The sequence below is a fragment of the Peromyscus californicus genome, unplaced genomic scaffold, assembly GCF_007827085.1.
Source record: "Peromyscus californicus insignis strain IS unplaced genomic scaffold, ASM782708v3 Scaffold_12__1_contigs__length_115047231, whole genome shotgun sequence".
NCBI classification, from domain to species: Eukaryota; Metazoa; Chordata; class Mammalia; order Rodentia; family Cricetidae; genus Peromyscus; species Peromyscus californicus.
In genome coordinates, this window is record NW_026294413.1 from 2112793 (window position 1) to 2134915 (window position 22123).

The 22123-nt window shown below is 40.6% G+C and overlaps 1 protein-coding gene across 2 annotated transcripts in view; it reads right to left on the bottom strand.

The window, feature by feature from the left end:
- Pcca (propionyl-CoA carboxylase subunit alpha) overlaps positions 1–22123 on the bottom strand; it is a 359494-nt gene that overhangs the window by 250606 nt on the left and 86765 nt on the right. For both annotated transcript variants that reach the window (XM_052732382.1, XM_052732381.1), the window contains exons 7-8: positions 12968–13099; positions 220–256 (exon numbers count right to left, since the gene is read on the bottom strand). In XM_052732382.1, coding sequence (XP_052588342.1) covers positions 220–256; positions 12968–13099 — 169 coding nt within the window. The remainder of the gene's footprint in view (positions 1–219; positions 257–12967; positions 13100–22123) is intronic.

Genomic DNA, 22123 nt, shown 5'->3' on the forward strand with positions numbered 1-22123 from the left:
ATTGTGAAAGAGCTAGAACTAAGATCAAATGATTGCAAATCCTACTTTAATAATAGAATATGGTCATTCAACTGATAAATTCTTCCAGAACCACAAGTAATCAGAAACTGAAAACTATTAAAATATTATTTGCTCTATGGGAATTACTTATTACATGTTTGCTCAACCGTATCTGCTGAAAGACACAGAAACACTACCAAAGTTAATTTAAGGACTTACCAATTTCCCTTGCAATTCTGACAGCTTCATCTGCATCCTGTAAAGGCAGGAAATGAGACTCAACATTAATCCCATGAGGCATTGCACAATGTCTTTAGGGCAGTCATATATTGCACTACTGTCTCCTCTGATTCATTTAATGTTCAATTTTACAACCTTCTAACCCTTTTCATTCAGAGAAATGTAAAATTAATACCATAAGTAGAATGTAAATTCTCCCTCATCGTTATTATATTAAGAAACTCAAAGCGGTTTGAAATGAGCTGGCAGGAAACATGACCAGAATTGCCAATGATTCGGTGCAGTTGCCGGAATTTAATGGCAGAATTTAGATTTTTACAATCAATACTCCGTCGTAAATCAGATCATTAAAGCTTGTCTGCAGCCTGCTTGTCTGTTTACATACCCTGTTTTCCTAGATTCTGTCAGCAGGGGGAGTTGACTGTCTATTGTTTGGGAGGAGCTCCATTGATTTTCTAGAAGTAAGTAAATTTCCAGTACCCGCAGGAATTACCAATTGTTTCTAAAAAGACAAAACCTCTGTGATTTCCATTATCCTTTCTTATTTTTTTACCCTTTTCCTCAGGCACATATTTTATCTTGCAGTTGTAGATAGGTACATAAATTAAAACCTTAAATTCAATGAACAAACTGTACAGTCAAGGGGTATGAAAGAGCAAGCTAAGGACTCCTTTCTGAAGTCCAGGGCCAGTGTTTATTGACTCACTTGTCACCAATAATACTTGAAATCCTAAGCATCTAAAAATTGCCCCAGCCTAAGCCATTCATCTACCATGAACCTGACATGTGCTGTACAAACTCCATGGACACAGTTGTCTTGTAATGATAAAGAGAATTCTGAACTTCAAGCCACTTTCTCAATTCAATTACTTTTTTTGTAATCCAGTAACACAATATGGGCTATCAGCCACGTTCTAAAACCTCCAGTTGATAAGTATGCAGAAATTCTTACACAGCTTCAAAACATTAAGTGAAGGCTGGCATTTTTTTTTTTTTTTTTTTTTTTTTTTTAGGCTTTTAAATTACTACATTTAAAATGAAGAGCAATCATGACAGAATCCTCCCCAAGCTGGGACCAGGGAAATAACTGGTTCATTTATGTCCAGTTTAAAAGAAAAAGAAAAAGAAAAGAAATTCTTCCTTAAAAGTCTTCAGTACCCAACAACATCCCTGAATAAGGAGGCTGGCAGGGGAAGTTGTCAGAAAAATTTAATTTCCTTTCATTAGTCAGTCTGCTCCACAAATAGGTGCTTGTTAAGTTCAAAGCAACCCTGAAAACGACATCAGTTTTAAGTCTTTTTTACTCCAAGAGTCACATCTGCTAATGAGATTTTCCAAATAACAATTGTTTTCAAGTCAGAGATAAATCTCTACCTCACCCCCACCCCCAACCTACCCCCCCCCAAAAAAATCAGGGTTTACTGCCTTCCTACACCTTGCTGTTTACACCAACCCTACATTCTCTAAATTTTTGCTTAGAAGGATAAAAATCCACGAAAGGGTCATTTAAGAATGTTCATGGTTTCCACACACTGAGTTGGGAGGCTCTTTGTTCCAGCCAGTGACAGTTATTGGAGAATACTTGCCTTTAACAGCCTCTAGTCAGGAAGTGTTAAACCTGCCAAATGCGAACAATTAGTGCCTCTTGAACAAAATACAGGAAGAGTGAGGGCTGATGAGGACGGGATTATAACCAGCTACAAGGAAACTTTTAACATTTCAGTCAGTGTGGAATAGTGTATTTGCCAAAGATAGTCTCCGAGAAATTAAACTGCATGCTAAAAAGCTTGGGATCCAAGGAAAGCCAACAGACAAGGTTAAAGCACAGTACCCAGAATCTATTTCTCCTATTTTGTCAGGTATTTATATATGTACATGATACACACGTGTGTTCTGTTTTACATGTAAAGTGAAACTTCCCAAAATCCCTTATATGGTACAAACCTTAGAGAAAAGTTAAATGTTCAAGTTTTCCTATGAAAATCAATTTCTGCAACATGAACTTTCAGATAAAATCAAATTGCCTTAAAAATTAAATTTTCATTTGTCATTCATTGAGCCAAAAAAATTATTGAAGATCTATTATGTACTAGACATTATAAAACATTACCATTGTTTTCAAAAATACTAAATGCAACTCAGTACATTTAGTTATATTATGGGCTACACAAAGTTAAATTGGAAAAGATAAAACTCTAAATCCTAAGTCGATGGCACTAACATATGACACCATGGAACTTCCTTACAGGGTTATGGATAGAATAAAGCATTTAATAAAATTTTGACAGACTTGTCAATCAGTCAGAAAAAAAACAGATGATTAACTTCAGAAAAAACAAATCTAAAGGGATACATAAAACACACCCACCTCAGCCATCACTCCAGCAGTGGAAATTACACAGGGTATCCCCCTGTAGATCCAGCAGACTGAAGGGTGACCACAGATACAAGTTTAAGCAGCACTTCACACTGCAATGTCAAAGCAAGCACATAACCTCTGTGCAAATAGTTGATGGCATTTATCAAGCTTTGAGAGCCTGTCTCTCTTTATCCACAGATTTTATTTATGGAAAGTTATCCTATGGATGCCTCCTTCGCATGCATGAACAAAAACTTACAAAGAATTGATTATTTTCACTTGTGATATTTTGAGAGGTAAACATCTGGAAAACAATTTAATGATCCTTCAACAAAGGACTAATACCTACACAGTACAGTGGTTGACATGGCATACCAAACAGCCATTTAAAAGAATTATGATCCATGTGTTTTCGACACAAATCCAATAAACACTTCCTAGCAGCAGTATATGCAATCTGCTTTCTGTCCTTCTAGAGTCCTAGTCCACAAAGAGAACCAAGAAGTCAAGCAGACAAGCAAGTCAACTGAGAACTGACAGGAACATTTCATGGAAACAGGCAGAGTAAGAGGAAAAACTTGTTTTAGATTACCCAAAAAGGACCCTCCTAACAGAGAACCATCATACAATGGAATCGTAACTAAAAAGAAGCTTAGTGCGTTCTAGAAACAGAAGGGCCCAGGAGGAAGAAGACCAGTTAGGGTGGAAGGCAAGGCCATTGCTGGGCTGGGCCTTCTGTGACACAGCCTAGAAATTCGGTGGCTTTGGTACTATGAAGGAAGATAGTGAATTGGGCTGGGCTTTCAGAGGACAGTTCTTAAACCCAAAGATATGCAGGACAGACATAGTACATCCAGCAGCAGCACATTCCATATGGCCTGCCAGCTTCTGAAGGTAAGGAGAGTACCTGTGCAGACAGTTTAAAAGCTCAGCAGCCCTGTCACAAGCTGGGGGGATGGGGACTGCCACTTAACACTTTATGTTCTGAGGAACATGGTTAAGATTTACCATAGGATTATGATTCTGTTCTCCATAACACTTTCATGGTTTAAAACCAAAATCTGCCATGCTTAAAAGGTTTTTTAATTATGCAACAATTGTCGAGGCATTAAATGTTATCAAAACAAATGAGCAACAAAGTATGGTGGTACATACCTGTATGTACAGGAGGTTGAGGCAGGAGAATGGTGAAGTCAAAGCCAGACCATGTCTCAAAAGTCTAAAATAAGTCAAAAAAAAAAATCCTAAAATCCACTTAAATCTTTCCATGACAGACTACTGCCTTAGAACAAAGTTCAGAATCTGTGACTAGGCTTCAATGCTTCATCATACCTGCCCAAGGCCAGCACCAAGCCCAGTCCATTCCACCTAACCTGCAGTCTCACCCAAAACCCAGGCTCGCCCAACCTTTGTCCATCCTGTTGGCTAAACTCAGAGAAAAATTCTCTTCTATTTCATCAAGTCATCACTTACTAAGACTGGCCACCAGCAAGGCCCTGAAAACACAGAGGGAAGGCAGGCACCATCCAAGTTCTTATGGAACTTACAGGCTAGGAGAGCAGCCAGACCTTAGATATGATACACAGTAACTAACGAACAATGTTGTGATGTGTATTCCACAGAAATAATAAATAGGAGGTGTGATGGTGGGATGTGTAACTCAATCCCAGATGCCTAGAAGCTTTCTCAGATGCTTCTGAACAGAGTGCTAACAAATGACAGCAGAGGGGAACACCAACGGAGAGTACCCACAGGCCGTGTTAAAAACACTCAACAAGGGGCTGGAGAGACGGCTCAGCAATTAAGAGTACTTGCTGATCTGCTGGGCAGTGGTGGCGCACTCCTTTAATCCCAGCACTGAGGAGGCAGAGGCAGGCGGATCTCTGTGAGTTCCAGGCCAGCCTGGTCTACAGAGCAAGTTCCAGGACAGGCTCCAAAGCTACACAGAGAAACATTGTCTCTGAAAAAGAGTACTTTCTGATCTTCTAGATGACCGGAGTCCAATTTCCAACATCCATGCAGTGGCTTACAACCATTTGCAACTTTAGTTCCAAGGGGCCTGATGCTCTCTTCAGGTCCCACAGGTACCAGGCATGCATGGTGGCACATGGACATACATGCAAAACACCCATATACATAAAATGAAAATTTTGAAAAAAGAAAGAAAACTCAACTTTAGCCTAGGAGCAAGGAAATGGATGACCTCACTCTGGCTACCTTTTGTGGAGTTAGTAAAAGACAGGTATTTGTGAAGTTGGCCTGGCTTCAAACATATGATCCTCCTGCCTCAGCTTCCAAAGTACAGGTGTGTGCCAGAGCTGATTCTGCTCACATGAAGTTTTTCACCGCATCCTGAAGAAGCAGGGGTGTATTACTTGTGTTGTCTACCCTCTGTCGCTCCCTACTCCATTCGCTGTAAGCTCCACAGGTTAGATTTCATTGTCTAATCTGTTCAGCAGTGTCTTTCAAATGTCCAGTCCAGAGCCTGGATGCACCAGTCTTTCAATACACAGCAGTTGCACGAAAAGTGAAGGAATAAAGCAATGAAGAAGTGAAGGAATGCTCAAGGGAGCACAAGTGGGACATTCGAGGTCAGAGGAAAAGCAACATCCTCTCACCACCTGGGCACAACAGGCTTCTAGTCCCCTCCAAATGCTATTCTCTTTAGGGCCTTCCCAGTCCTCCCACTCCAGGCCAGACCCTTTTGCTAAGCAATCACATCACAGCTGTCCTTCAGCTGTGACAGCCAGTCATTTCATACTTAATCTCCATGGGCAGTGACTAGATGAGTCTTGCTCTATACTGAATCCTCAACACCTAGCAAATTGGCACCTATGTTTAAAACATTATTTGTCCAGTTAATCAACAATTATCCATCCACTTCCATCAGAATATTTCAGTTACATGATGTCATCTTAAATGGCAGCAGAACTTCTCGTCCCAAAACATCAAGTTATGGATCAGGAGGACTCAAGCAGGCAGGATTCAGTCTGTCTCCAGATAAAGTACACTCCATGAAATATTGCTCACCTGAGAAAAGCCAACTCCATTGTCTCTAAATACTTAGTCATTGTTGACTTGGGAGTAACCAATCTCAGTACCGCCCCTTATCTGTAAATGTATTAATTAATTAATCTGCACATCTGTAAGCATATCTGTAAATGACTACATTGTTTACTTAGAGTAACCAAGCCCCAGTACCTCAACTTGTCTCTGAATTCTTGGCCATTGTTGACTTAGAGGATCCTCCTGCCTCGCCTCCCAAATGCTGGGATTATAAGTATGTGCCATCAAGACAAGTTCTTCTTGTAAAATACATAGCACTTCCCTACTGCTATTTTTTCCCTCTGAAGATGTATTTTTAATCATGTATATGATGGATGCAGGTGCCCTGGGAGGCTAGAGCTATCCATCAGAGCTGGAGTTACAGGCAGTTGTGAGGCACCTGATGTGGGTGCTAGAAACAGAACTCAGGTGTTCTGGATGAGGAGTATGTGTGCTTAACCACTGAGCTACCTCTCCAACCCCCTATTTCTTTTTTAAGTTAAAAACTGGTCTTTACATGGCAGTAAGTTTTCAAATGAAAGAGCTGCAAGTTTAAACTCCATAAAAAGCAATGAAAGTCAAGTTCACCCCAATTACAGATGTTAAGTTTTAAATAAAAACATAAATATTGAACTTTACCAAATATACATTGTTCTTTATTCACAAAAAAAATTCTCCTAGGCAAAACATCTTTAACATGTCACAAATCCAATATAACAATATTTTAAGAAAAAACAAGAGGGAGTTACAGGGGGTGCATGGGAGGGGTTTGAGGGAGTAAAGGGAAATGATGTACTTATGTTATAATTTCCAAAACTAAAAATTCATTAAAAATAATAAATTAAATTAAATGTATGATTAAAAGTGAAAAGGAAGAACAGGACCGAGGGCTGGCAAGGTGGATCAGCATGTAAAACCTGATGACCTTTGTTCAAACCCTGGGACCCACATAGTGGACGGGAAGATGTGAGTCCCACAAGCTGTCTCATAACCTCCACACTCACATCATGGCATGCACTCATGCACACAGAGAGAATTAATAACTGTAAGAAAGATTTTAAAGAAAACACAGGGCTGAATCTGCTATATACTCTTAGCTGTAGGACATTCTTGAGACAGGTCTGCGAATTAATATGTATAAGACACGGAAAATATATAAATACTCAGGGCTGAAGACAGTGGATCCTGTTAAATGTGTTGCACAAATATCTTACAGTTTATTAAAAGAAAATGATGCTAGACAGGTCTACAATGAAGCCACATCCCCAGTCCTAGATGAGAATATTGTTATCCTTCACAGGAAAGATAAACAGTCCGCATTCCTCAGCTAGTTCTAGAGCAGAATCAGCAACTGGTTTTGAGAGAGGAAAATACCACTATGAGTAAGGGCTGTAGCTTAGCTAATTTCTAAACTAATTTCTACACTATTCTACAATAGAAGGAACGTGAGTGGGACATGGTAGCACATGCCTGTAACCCACAGTCAAGATGGGGAGGCCCGAGGGACATGACTGAGAGGCCGATCTGGGCTCTAGAGCAAGACTTTGTCTCAAATAAAAATAGAAATAAGTAAATAAAGTCAAATAATAAACAGAGTAAATAAAAGTTTTCATTAATTCTGGACCCAGGAAAGGCCTAGCTATTAGGTTTTTCCATTTACTCAGAATCAGGCTAGCAGAAGCTCTACTGTAGTCTAAGAGTCCTAGCAACCCACAGATTATTCTAGAAGAGGGGGCGAAGGAACTGGGAGACAAAGGGGTCGAGGACACCAGGAGAACAGACCGCAGAATCAACTAACCAGGGCTCATAGAGACTGAACAGACATCATGGAATCTGCATGAGTCTGCTGTAGGTCCTCAGCGTGTATGTTATGGCTGTTGGCTTGGTGTTTCATGGGGTGGGAGTGTCTCTGACTCTTGTCTACTCTTGGGACCCGTTTCCTCCTACTGGGTTCCCTTGTCCAGCCTTGATGTGAGGGTTTGGGCCTGGTCTTACAGTATCCTCTTGTTCCACATTGGGTTGATATCCCTGGGAGGCCTGCTCTTTTCTGGGGGCGTCAGGGAGGTAGATCTGGGGAGAGGGGTGGTGGGGGGGAACTGGAAGGAGTGAGGGAGGAGTAGAGGTTGGAATGTATTGTATGAGAGAAGAATTTAAATACATGTAACCTACCCATATCATCTCCTATGCTTTAAACCCTCTCCTGTTACTTAAAATGCCCAACAGTGCAGTTGCTAAGCCAATGGCTATTACACAGCATCATTTAGTTAAAAAAAAAAAAAAAGGACAAAAAGCCAATGTCTGTTCAATACAGTCCATCACAACTTTTTTCTAAAGTATTTTTTAACCCAGAGATTGGCTCTGTGGATGCTAAACCCATGAATATTCAGGTTTGAAGCTTGACTATACTTTCAAAAACCTTGGGATATTTAGTATACTCCTCTATAAGTTATTAAAAAAAAAAAACCCACAGTAAACATAGCTGGAACAAGGCAATAAACAAAACAGCAATCATACTTTTACAAAAATATGAAGACTTTAGGCATCATTAATAAGGAATTTTTTCTCTTTTTTGTTTAGCAGGGAGAAAATACCAACATTTAATATCTTAATTTCTAATTTCTAGAATAGAGCTGGTTTCCATTTTCTTGTTTTATATTTTTTTAAATGATTTTCTTCATACTAGCTTTCTTTCTGTTAAAGCAAGAATATAGCTTTTATTACTTTTTTCATTTGTTTATTTGTTTTTTAGGTGAGGATACACACATTGGAGATCAGAGGACAGCTCCTAGGAAGTGGTTCTCTCCTTCACTGTTAGGTTCTGGGCATCAAAATCAAGTTGTTAGGTTCAGTATCAAGGGCTGCCTGATTTAGAAACTCATTTAAGTATATTGCCATACTCTGCTCCGTGGTATAAATGGACATTACTATTGCCTTTTTTAAAGACTTCTTATTTTTAATTTTTTTATGTCGATGTGTGTGTCTGTCACACATGTGAAAAGGCTCAGCCTGAACCATGAGCAGCAAAGCAGAGCAGTATTTGACATGGACATCATCTAGAGGGTGTGGCTGAATTTACTTGTCTTTTTTTAATCATCTTATTTTATTGTTTTATGTGTATGTGTGTATGTCACACATGTGCAGAAACCTATAGTGAACAGAAGAGGTATAAGATCCCCCGGAGTTTTAGGTGATTGTGAGGCATCCAACAGGGGTGCTCAGAAATAAACTCTCTTAGATCCTCTGGAAGAGACCCAAATGTTCTCAACTATCTCTCCAGCCCCATGCCTCTATTTTTTTTTTGACCTGGGGTCTCACTGTGTAGCTCAGGTTGGCCCTGAAGTGAAGCTATCTTCTCACCTCTGTTCCTAAGTGCTGGAATTACAGTACAACACTTACTAGTTCCTATTAAAGTGCAATAATGATTCAGAGACATTAAATTCATGTCCCAAAAGCTGTTTTGTCAGTGTTACAACTATAATAATGAGGGACTCACCCTCTGCTTCATAGCTAACATCGAATGCATCCATAATCCTACTGATCCAATATGGCCTTTGCTTCACCCAACACTTTGTATTAGGACCCATAATTTCCTGCCTCAACAAAAGGAAGAGGATTCCAATTTGAATATCAAACATAAGGTTTAACTCTATGCTAGTGTTCTTACCATTTGGCAAACAAAAATTACATTCATTCATTCATTCAACCACTCATTTATTTGAGACAGGGCTGGCCTCAAATCCACTAAGTCACCAAGGATGACCTTGAGCTCCTAATCCTCTGAAGTGCTGGGATTATAGATGTGCACAGCCACACTGATGGGATTGAACCCTGGGCATGCAGCATGTTAGCACCCCATCTACTGGGCTACATCCTCCACTCCCCAAAATGACTTTGCTTCTTACACAGTTGTCTCATGTTAACCATTTGCATGAAACTGGCTGGGGGCTCCCAAATCCACAAGGAAAGCCTCTACACAGAACTGGTGGCCATATCTCAAACCTTACCAGCTTTCCTGCTGTAGTTTTTCATGGTATGCTGGAGTGGGCCCTGTCTCTCTGCTCCATGATCCTCCAAGACCATGTTTTTACTGACAGTCTTGATAATACTCCCTTGTACCTAACTCATTGCCTCTCACCTACTGCTTAGCTATCACTTTTACCCAAAATCTGGGTTCAGTGCCCTTCCTATATGAGTCTGTGTCCACTGAGATAAATGTCACTGAGATGGGCTAAACTGTCTGAATGTTTGCTGGTCCCCCACTGGAACTTCAAGCTCTTTGCAATCACAGTGAGTGGCAAGTAACTGTTGGCTAATTCCTTTTCCTTACTCATGAGCCCTGCTTTCTTATACAAGTCTAACGTTATAATTTTTGCTCTGCTCTCCATTTTCCAAGAGCAAGTTAATTAGATGATGTCTTAGTTATTTTTCTGTTGCTGTGACAAAACACCGTGACCGAGGCAACTTGAAAGAGTTTAATTCGGTGCTCACAATTTCAGAGAATAGTAGAATCCATGATCATCATGGTGGTGAGCATGACAGCAGGCAGGAAAGTAGCTGGAGAAGTAACTGGAGCTCACATCTGATCCACTAGCAATAGACAGAAAGAGAGCTAACTGGGAAAAGAATGGACTTTTGAAACCTCAAAGCCCACCCCTAGTGGCACACCTCCAACATGGCCACACCTCCTAATCCTTCCCAAACAGTTCCACCAACTGGGGACCAAGCATTCAAATATATGAGCCTAAGGGGACCATTCTTATTCAAACCACCGCATAAATGATGAATGAAACTAAACTTGTTAAAGGGAAATACATGGTACCAGATATAATATTGAAAATTACATTTTAAACATTCATCTCTCTTTAATGAAAAGGATAATTCAAGAACCAGAGAAAGAAGGGAAAGAAGGACAAATGGAAGGAAGGGAAGATTGTTCTACAAGTTGTTTACATTAATTGTCTAAAACAACAAACTTGTCATGATAATTCATAAACATATAAAGATTTTTATTTAGATCATATTTATCCTCCATTATCCATAACTATCCCACCCCTACTGGTCCCTTTCCTTTTTTTTTTTTTTTTGGAGACAGAGTCTCATGAGTAGTAGAATAGGATAGCCTCAAACTCAGTATGTAGACAAGGATGACCTTTAACATCTGACCTCCTCTCTTCATCTCCCCCAAATGCTAGGATTGCAGGACTGTGCAGTGCTGAGGACTCAACCCAAGGTTTTATGCATATTGGGCAAGCAATCTACCAACTCCATTTTATCTTCAGGCCTCTCCATGTTCTACTTTCATGGCCCTCCTCCCCTATATCCCATATCTAGGAGTTATATTTGTCATTCTGAGCCTGGCTTATTTAACTAAACATTATCATCTTCAGTTCCATACATTTTCCTGTAACCAAAATAATTTATTCTTAATGGCTTAATTAATATAACACACTTTTCTTTATATATTGTACAGCTATTATGAATAGTGCCTGAATAAACATGAGTGTGAAGGTTCTCTATTGTATGATGACTTTGATTTCTTTGGCTAAATACCCAGGAATGGTACAGCTGGGTAGTATGGTAGTTTTATTCACAATTTCTTGAGGAACTTCCATACTGATTTCCATAACGGAACATAAATTTATATGCCTAGCAACAGTATACAAGAGTTATAGCTATCCTATACATTGGAATATATATATATACAGTATTATAACACATTTGAAAAACTAAAATAAGACCCATAAACTAGTAATCTACTCCAAAAATTAAGTACCACTTTTTTCTGTAAAGACACCTATAAGATTATAAACCAAAAAAATGGAAAAATAATTATTCTCTATCATCTAAAAGAAGTAGAGGGAAAAAAACCCAAAGGGCAATGCTCTGACACAAAATCAAGTGCCCATCTCCCTCTGCCCTTCAACTCACAGGAGAGTCTAATAGTTAGTAGAGAGATGCATGTAGTTTTTGTCAATATAGATGATGCAGTATCAACCTTAATTCCAGCCAATGCTACACAAGCTCTTCCTCCACCTACAAAGCACCTGTGGACAGGCAGGGATGGCATCCCACACATTTCCAGTGTCCCACCCACAGCTTTCACCTTTAGACCTCTAATCAAGGAGCAATCCCTCTTCTTAGGAGACCCTCTATCTACTAATTTCTTAAGAAAACATTTACTGTGAAAATGGAGTAATCAAACAAATGTTCCCTGGAAGCCCCCTCCTGGAACCCCTAGGGACACTTCGATTCATGAAGCCAGTGTTAATCCGAACTGTTACTCATCAGTACTGTTGTGATTAAATAAGGTTCAAACTGAAGAGCTCTAAATGCCATATTCCTGCACCCACCTCTACACCAACAAAGTAAAGAGAGGTCCATGCCTATCAGTGGAAAGGCTAATAAGAAAAACACACTCTGCTCTGGACCTGGCCAAGGTATGGCCAGGGTGTAGTTTTCCTGGGGGGTCAAATGAACAGCATTCTGCCATCAAGACCATGTGAGGTAGTGTATGCCTGCAGTTCCACCATTCCAGAGACAGAGTAGCAAGATCAAGAGCCTGGGGCCCAAGATTCATATGAGACCCTACCACTCTAGGGCTAAATAAATAAATAAATAAAATTTGCTGTCAGGCCCATTTGGAGAGGTTCCTTGTACACTTGTGACTGAAATCCTCAATACTTTTGCTGGCTCTTAGATGGCAGTTACCCCACACCCAATCCCAGCCTTGAGAAACTTAGAAACTGTCCGAGGTTCACAATCATGTGGGCTTCCTTGATATGGCCAGTGTGGCCGGTGCTTGATATCAAGCTCTCCAGAGCTGAGGAAGCATGACTGCAGCTTACATAGGATGCCGAGGGAGACACACTCAGGAAATCTAACGGCACTTTCTTTCTTCCTTTTTTTTTTTTGAAACAGGGTCTCACTTTATAACCCTGGCTGGCCTGGAATTTGCTATGTAGACCAAACTGAACTCAAACTCACAGAAATCTGTCTGTCTTTGCATCCCCAGTGCTAGGATTAAAGGTATACACACTACAATGCAAGTTTATTTTTTCCATGACAGTATACATCAATATCTACTCATTACATACAATATACCAATGTTTTCTCCCTGCTCATAGTTCATACCATTGAAAACAACCTGACTTAAACCATTCTATTTTTTCTCATATATATATACATACATAAACAATACATATATATATATATATATATATATATATACACACACATAAACAATAATTGTCTTTGATCCCATACTTACTTCAGAATGTTTGACTGAGGACACATGTCATAAAGATTTAAGTTAACGTCTCTCACCTTTACTACTCCATCAAAACCAGGGATTGTGTTGACCTTTGCTCTCTTGGCTAATAGTTTGCTTTCTATCTTGTCACCCATGGCTTGAATAGCATGAGGATCAGGCCCAATGAAAGTGACATCTTCTGCTGCCTGAGGAGAAAAACAAGCTGAACTTAATAACAAAGCATCATGATATGAAATCACAATTTTTTACAAAGAAAAGCTTATATACGTACATACAATGATATAACTGTATATTTAATTATTATTTCTGTAGCCAATGTTAAAATAAGGATATGAGCCAATATATCAGAATGTAGTTATAGTATTACTTTACAACACAAAAGAGTGAAGATAAATGGAACAAAGCTAGGCCACTGAGAGCAAACCAGTAGAGAATACCAGCCTGATGTGGACAATATTCTTTGAAAAGATAACTTCCATGACACTGTACTTACCTATAACAGTCTCTCACTAAATAAACTGCCTTGAAAATCTCTGCATCGATGTCTTCTACACAGTGCAACAGAACACCAACACCCACGCTTATTAAACACCAGCTGTTTGCCTGTCTCTGAGCTAAATGTAGTGATCACAAAAATGCCAGCAACTGGAGAGAACACTGACAGATATCTGTAACTATCAGAGAGCAGTTAAATAAATAAGTATCAGAGAAAGCTACCAGTAATGTTTACATCTACAAAAGATGCATCAAGAAGACGTGGGAATTTTTTTTTTTTTAAGACAGGGTTTTCTCCATGTTGTTTTGGTGCCTGTCCTGGTTCTTGCTCTGTAGACCAGGCTGGCCTTGAACTCACAGAGATATGCCTGGCTCTGCCTCCCGAGTGCTGGGATTAAAGGCATGCACCACCACTGCCCGGCCAAGATGTGGGAATTTAAAAGCTACAATTATGGTTTTAATTAAGAGCAATCCTGGGGGCTGGAGAGATGGCTCAGCAGTTAAGAAGTCTTGCCGCTCTGGTGGAGGACCTGGGTTTGGTTCCCAGGACCCAGTGGTAGCCTACAGACTCCCATAACCTCAGTTCTAAGGGATCCAATGCCCTCTTCTGACCCTGTGGACACTAGGCATGCACATGGTACAGGAAATAAAAAACAATAATCTAATTTTTTCCTGAAAATGAGTCTACCTGCCTGTGCTTACATCACTGTAAAAAAAAAAAAAAAAGTGCTAATGGAGAAAACCGATTAGAGACATAACAAAGAACTAGGTACTTAGTGCCACCAGAGCACAGACTAGAAAAGGAGGAGAAAAGTTTGCTGAAATAAAGGATGAGGTCATGGGACCAAGAAAAAAAGCTAGCCAGACATAGTGGCACACGCCTTTAGTCCCAGCCCTCAAGAGGCAAGTGGATCTCTGTGAGTTCAGGACCAGCCTGGTCTACAGAGTGAGTTCCAGGGCAGCCAGGACGACATAGAGAAAAGCCCTATCTTGAGAAATTTTTAAAAAAAAAGAAAAGAAAAGAAAAGAAAAGAAAAGAAAAGAAAAGAAAAGAAAAGAAAAAGAATGGAATGGAGCGAACTCTAAGGAGGGGCAAAGCAGATGTATAACCAGAGTAACTACAGCACTGTGTAGCTTGGACTGCCCTCCCTCAATGGCCTAGGAAAACTAAAACCACCCGGGACAGAAAATGGAAGTATAAAAGGTCATTAATGAAAAGGCTTTGTGGAAAGGCACCTATCTGGAAGATTAGATGACAGCTTGACTTGTACAATTGCACTCGTGTTTGGGGGGGACACAGCCCAGCTGAGAGACAAACTGCTCAACATATCAGATAGAGGAGGAAAGTTGGTTATGATGGTACACACCTGGTAAGCCAGCACTTAGAAAGATGAAGCAGGAGGAGGGCAAATTCAAGACCAGCCTAGACTATATAGCGAGACCTTATCTCAAAAATAAAAATAAAATAAAACCAAAATTACTCAGAGATAATGTATTGAAAAACTAATGTCTTTAAACTCAAGATGAATATTTTTTCTTCCTACGCAAAAGCAGAAGAAAAGAAAATTCAATGTGAGTCCATTTGGGGAGTGGCTGTCAGTCTGGCCAGAGTAAATAAAATGATGAAAGAGGGGGTCCTCCTTCTTCCTAAGCTTACACTAACTATAAAAGATGAACTGACTAAAGAAAAGCGTATGGATGTATGCAGCCTATATTGCATGTGACACACAAGGTGCCTTCAAAAGGAAATGCAAGCTAAAGAAACAGCTAAGCCTGAGTGTTTTTGTTTCAGGGTGTCACCGGTGAGTTTGGGTGCTGGGGATTGAACACAGAGCCCTACATCTGCTATGCAGGAATTCTATCATTAAAGTACACATACCTCAGAATGTAAAAAACTTTGAGGGTTTTTAGAGAGGTTTGCTGAAGGTCTAATGAAGCATAGTCAGCTGTGAAAAGTGGCTAGGCAGGACAGGAACATAACTCTAGCTGGGAGAAACTTAAGGAAGCCTGTCCATGCCCCCTCGGTCTCTAGCATTTCTCATGTAAAGATCTCTGACCTAGTCAAGAAAAGCTGAGAAAATCTTCTAAGGATTTATGACCTGCTTCACAGGATAAAGTGGGAGAAGGCCAGAGCAACCTTCTGTTTCTGGTGGTGGCTCAAATTCCTTCCACTTCTAATACCAAAGATGTTACATTTGGGTATAACATGTCCTGAACCCCATCAATAATTGTATAAAGCACTAAACTGGGTAGTCCACTATCCAGAAACTGCGATAAAAAGAGAACACTAAGATAATAAGACAGCTAGGTCCACGGGTGCCAATAATACTGAAACCCAATACCTACAGTCATTGGTGTTAGGAAGTGTATAATTCTACATAAGAAATCTCTTTGGCCATATCAGATTTTCATGAAATACAATTCCATCCATCCATGTTTTTATCTGGTTTTTAACAGAACCTTCTTTGAGGAAAAACAGATGAAAAATGAATCTGCTCTGTGTAAGAAGGCAGGCGACCTCTACCTGCCAGTAACCTGTGTCTCCACCAGGATGAGGAAGCCACAGGCAACAGAGCAATAATATATGCACTTCTGTATCCCACACTGGAACTCACTGGACAAGTCGCAAAGGCAATAGGCAACAATCATACTTCAACCAACAATTGTCTTTTCAGATTCTCATTTTACCTGCTAAGCTGCATGATTTTGTCATCAATGCTGCTTTAAAAACCACTGTGCCTGGCAGATGCAATCAAGTAATCAGAATGCCCACACAAAGAGTTTAAGAGATAATACAAATGAGAATATCCAAAATACATTATGATTATAGAGCAAGACTTGTGATTAACAACAGCCCAGCAACCTAGACCACTGATTAACCAGGCTTTCCACATGCATTCTAGTTAAAGAAAATTACTTCCTCCAAAATGCAAAATTATCCCCCAAAGTGCTCACATCAAGTATTTAGTGACTATTCTTTATCCCACATAACACAAAAGAGAAATGGCCAGTAAGTAAGTACACCAGGTAAGTTCTCAGACAAAGGTTTGAGTGAGGCAACTTCCTTTTTACCAACGTGTTTTAAAAGTACTCTCTAGGTCAGAATTCATATATAATTAAAGAAAATGTCATCCCAGACTCCTGACTCCTTAATGCTATACCCAAAAATACATAGACAGGTAGATAAGTAGGTAGACAGACAGGCAGACAGGTAAGAGCATGGAGGATGACGGGAGAAGACTGAATGGTGATTGGAGAATGATGGGTACATTGTTCTAAAGTCCCAAGTTTCTAACCAAAGTGAATGGTGTGATTTTTGAACTTGAGATCAAATTTCATCTACAAGTAAACTTTAGATATGGTACTGTTAACTGTAGCTGAAAATTTTCCTCTGTCCCACGTGGTCCACAGCCACTCAGACCCAAGTAAACACAAAGAGGCTCAGCCTTCCACTTCCCAGCTTTATTCTCCTCCTTGTCCCGCCTATACTTCCTGCCTAGTCAATGGCCAATCAGTATTTTATTGACCAATCAGCAACACATTTGCCATACAGAACATCCCACAGCAGCCATGTGTTCCATGGCTTTACCTGTGTGCCATTACATCCAGCTCCCTGGAGGGTGGGCTGGCGTCTCCTGACTCAGCCTTCCTCTTCCCAGAATTCTTTTTGTCTGTTTATCCCACCTATACTTTCTGCCTGGCTACTGGCCAATCAGCATTTTATTTATCAACCAATCAGAGCAACATATATTCACAGCATAGAGAAAGACATCTACAGCAGTTAACTCTGTATATCTGTTATCCATGATGAATACAAAATTTGCTTTAAAAAACATACTTTTTAAGGTCCTTTCAAGTCTGACATGAATGATAAATAAGTGAATGCAGATAAACATATTTTTAATTGTCATAAAAGGGGGGATTTTCATCATCATTGGAAATTAATGGTGATTCACAGAAAAAAAAATCATGAAAAATCCAAAATTGCTGCTCCAATATTCTACTTGTTTCCTAAATTCTATGATTTTTATGTTTCTGGCAAAGTTTTGACAGGAGAAAGAAGAAAAGAGGTGAAGTTTGAGATTTAACTTACAGCAGGCTTTATGTTGGAAATGAGGACAGATGAAGATGGTTCAGTGGGTAAGAGTGCTTGCTGTGTAAACGTTAGGACCTAAGTTCAAACCCCCAGCATGTAGGTAAAACACCAGGCAAATTCACACCAGTACCTATAATCCCAGTGCTGTGGGAGGTAAAGACAGGCAGGGCCCTGGGGTTACTAGCCAACTCATCTAATCAAACCAGCAAACCCAGGTTAACTGAGAGACCCTGTCCAAGGGTCTATGGAAGAAACTGACAGACCAGGACGACTGATACCCTCCTCCTCCAGCCTCTCACTGCTGCACACACACAGAAGGAATGACCACTTACAGAAATTTAAAATGACAAACACTTCCACTGAAAGAAATACTTCAAGTTAGCAAATTGTTCATCTATGAATTTATATTTTTTTCAAATAAATAAATAAGTGGATGAATGAATGAATGAGGCGGCTGGCCTTTCCAAATAAATAAATAAGTAAATGAGGTAGGCTGGCTTTTCCAAATAAATAAATAAGCAAATGAAGTGGGCGGCCTTTCTACACCCAGACCAAAAAGGAAGCCTCATCTGTTTGCTTTCTAGATAGGTATAACAGTCATACCTCATCAAAGAAGCTTCTTTTTGCAGCATGCAGAGGCTATTATAGAACCATAACAGAGTGCAGAAGAAATAAGTGACAATGGAGTCCCCAGCCCCAAAAGGGATATCTATAACATAACTTTTATAGCCAAAGTTCAGTGAACAACATAGAAGGGAGAAAAATTCTAAGAGCCAGGACAACTCCTATGAGATAGTGTCTCCTGGACGTCACAGAGTGTTGCATCCACAAATTCCCAATTTCAGTTGCCTGTACAACACCTGTACACGACCACACCAGTCAACATGCCAAACATGGATGGAGGGGAGCTGACAAAGCCATACCTATAAACGAAGAGTTACAGGCTGTTCTTGGATGCTGAGGAAGCAAGAATCATTTTTCTTTAGGGATGATCCCCTGACAGGTTGCTTAGGCCTAAGTGGATAGCCTTAAATTCACATACATATAGGCAATACTAATTTGGACCCAGTGTGTGAATATATAAAACAATACTAATTATAGAACAGGAGGCCATGAATTTGAGAAAGAGTTGTGGGGGATAGGAAACTAAAGGAGTTAAAAGAGAGATGATAGAAATGATGTAAATACAGTGTTCCCATGTAGAAAAAATTTCTAAAAGATTAAATTTTAAATTTTAAAAAATGATGGAGTCTGCTAGGTGTGCTGGTGCACGCCTCTAATCCCAGTACCCAGGACGCAGAGGCAGGCAGACCTCTGTGACTTCAAGGCCAGCCTGGCCTACATACTGAGTTCTAGGACAGCCTGGGCTACACAGAGAAACCCTATCTCAGAAATCAAACAAATATATATATATGGGGTGGGGGTCAATGCTCCTCCCCATTTCAGAGACATTTGCATTTTCTTCTTTCGTAATGTCAGCCTTGTCCCTTAGGCACAATGGTGAAGGTTGGAATGAACCTGACTTGGCCAAATTAGGCACCTGATCACCAGGACTGCCTTCAACTCTAGCAAAGTAGATTGATGCCATCAATATTACCTTTGATTTCACTACCTTAACTACAAGATCTAAATGGTCCAATGCTGTTACACCTAAAGCAAGCTCCATGGCAGTCAAGGCTGAAAACAGGAAAAGTCATCAATCAGAAATCCATCTCTGTCTTTCAAAAGTGAGACCCAGCCATCATTAAAGGGAGGGATCCTGGTGATGAGTGTACTATGGGGTCACAGCCATGGAGAAGGAGGCCAGAGCTCACCTGAAAGGTGAGCTGAAAGAGTCATCATCTCTGTCCCTTCTGCTAATGCCCTTATACTTACAATGAGGAGTACGACAACTCACTCAGGATTGTCAACAATGCCCTTTCACCACCAACTGCTTAGCCTCCACAGTCAAGGTCATCCATAAACCTCAGTGGAGGGAATCATGACCACAGCCATGCTTTTGTCTCACCCAAAAGACTGGCCACTTTGTGGAACCTGTGGCACGATCTCTATGGGGCTGCAAAGAACATCATACCCCGACTGGTACGATCAAGGCTGTAGGCAAGGTCATCTCAGAGCTAACAAGAAGCTCAGTGGCATGGTCTTTCATGGTCCTGCCCCCAAATGTAGATCTGAGACACCACCTAAAGAACACTACCAGATACTATGGCATTAAGAAGAAGGTGATGTAGAGAGCACCCAAAGGTCATCCTGGACCATACTGAGAACCAGGTTGTCGCCTATGATTTTAACAGTGATACCCATTCCTCCACCTTTGATGCTGGGACTGGCACTGCCCTCAACAACTATTTTGTCAAGCTCATATCCTGGTATAACAATACAGTTGCCTACAGCAACACAGTGATAGACTTCATGCTTACATGGCCTCCAAGGAGGAAGAAGCCCTGATGACCTAACCCAGAAAGAGCCTGAGAAGAGAGGAGGTCTACACCAATTCAGCCCCCAAATCACTGAGTATCTCCCCTCAGTTTCCATCCCAGACCCCTAAAGGGACGAGAGGAGCTTAGAGACCCCTACTCTCTCACATACCAACAATAACATTTACTGCGAGAGCAACTGAGGGAGACACCAGAATCAATTCCTGGCCCACATGTACCACATACACACACACACACACACACACACACACACACACACACACACACACACACAGACACACACACACACACACACACACATGATACACCACACAGACACATATATACACCACACACAAACATATATACAACATATACACACACACACACGATACACCACACAGACACATATATACACCACACACAGACATATATACAACACACACACACACACACACACACACACACACGATACACTGCACAGACACATATATACACCACACACAAACATATATACAACACACACACACACAATACACCACACAGACACATATATACACCACACACAAACATATATACAACACACACACACAATACACCAGACACATATATACACCACACACAAACATATATACAACACACACACACACACACACACACACACACACACACACACACACACGTGCGCGCGCGCGCGCTCTTAGTCAAAGCACGGGTACTGAGCTCTGAGAGGAGCTGCTGTCACTGCACTCACTCTCTGGACTGACAAAAATGGCACACTAGCCACTTGTGCTGCACGCTGGGAATGGGCTATGAGAAGCTACATGGTGTCCAGTAAGTGACAGAGCAGTGAACAGTGGAGAGTCCACCATCCTCTCCTCCTCTCCCTCTTACTGCTCCCCTTTATCCTCATGCAGCAAACTCTACCATGCTGTATGCTGAGTGCTAAGAGCTGCATGTCTTTAAGTCTGGTCATAGTACTTTGCTGTGCTCAGAGTGTGGTAAATGCAACCTGCAGAGGTTTGTTATGGAATGTAAACAGCTTCTGTTTCCAGTAAGGTCACTTCTGGAACTTCTCTGCATTGCTACTCAGACTTTGGGGAGAGGGTCGGATTTGGTTTGGAGTTTTTGGTTTGTAGCCCTGGATCATCTAGACTCACATTGTAGAGCAGGCTGACCCTGAAAGTGTTGAGTACACTCTTCCAGCCTCTTTCTAAACGACCAAACTGTAAGATGGGTTTTGTTTCTGTTTGGTTGTTGTTGTTGTTGTTTAACTGAAAAACAAATGAACAATTCAGTTTCATACCAGGAAGGAATTTTAGGCAGGTTGCTATCTGGAATCCAATGAGCTGTTGTGCAAGAGAGAGATGGCTCTGACTCCCAGCTCAAGGCAGGCTTGTTGAAATCTACTTGGTAAAGATTTTCAGCCTGAACTCTGTGTCCTTTATCAAATAATCACTGCAAATAAAAGATAAACCGAACAAGTAAGCAGAAGGGAGGGACACTCCTAGGGGACTGCTTGTGATGTAACAGTATCGGTCCTGTGAGGGAGGTGGAAGTCGGTGCCACTCCAACACAGAGTGGTTCTAGGTTCCTGCAAGGTGACAAACATGACTAGAATGATTGAAGATGAACCCCAATTAACTCTCCCAGCACTGATAAGAATGAAACTCCATTGTGACAGCAAGACCAAGGTTCTATTTTAAAATTCTAAATCAAAATAAAAGCTAAGAGTTTCTGAAATTGTTTGAGATACTCCCTAACTGTAGGCTCCACTGAAACCTCATGGCATTCTTAACAACTGCATTTCAATTACACAATACTTTATGCTAACAGTGCAAGCAAAGGAAGCCAGGTCTTCTTTCTCTTTCAATATTGGTGAGATCTGGAATTCATTTAGTCTAATGTATATTCTGTATTAAGTGTCTACTTGGCACAATGTGCTCAAGTCGAAATATTACTTCCAGATGATAGCTGCGCACAGTGTTTAGTTAAGGGGAGAGGAGCACGGTAGCTTTCGCTTTCTCCACTTCAGCCACTGGCAGAAGTCAGACTTCCTGGCCCAGCACATGTTAAGGAACACAGTTAACCATACTCCATACTCTTCACTCGTGGATAGGGAGGACGCACAACAGCAAGAGAACACTCCATTTCTAGTGCTTGGCCATGAGAGAGGCTCCAGTTCTATTTTCCAGCTAATA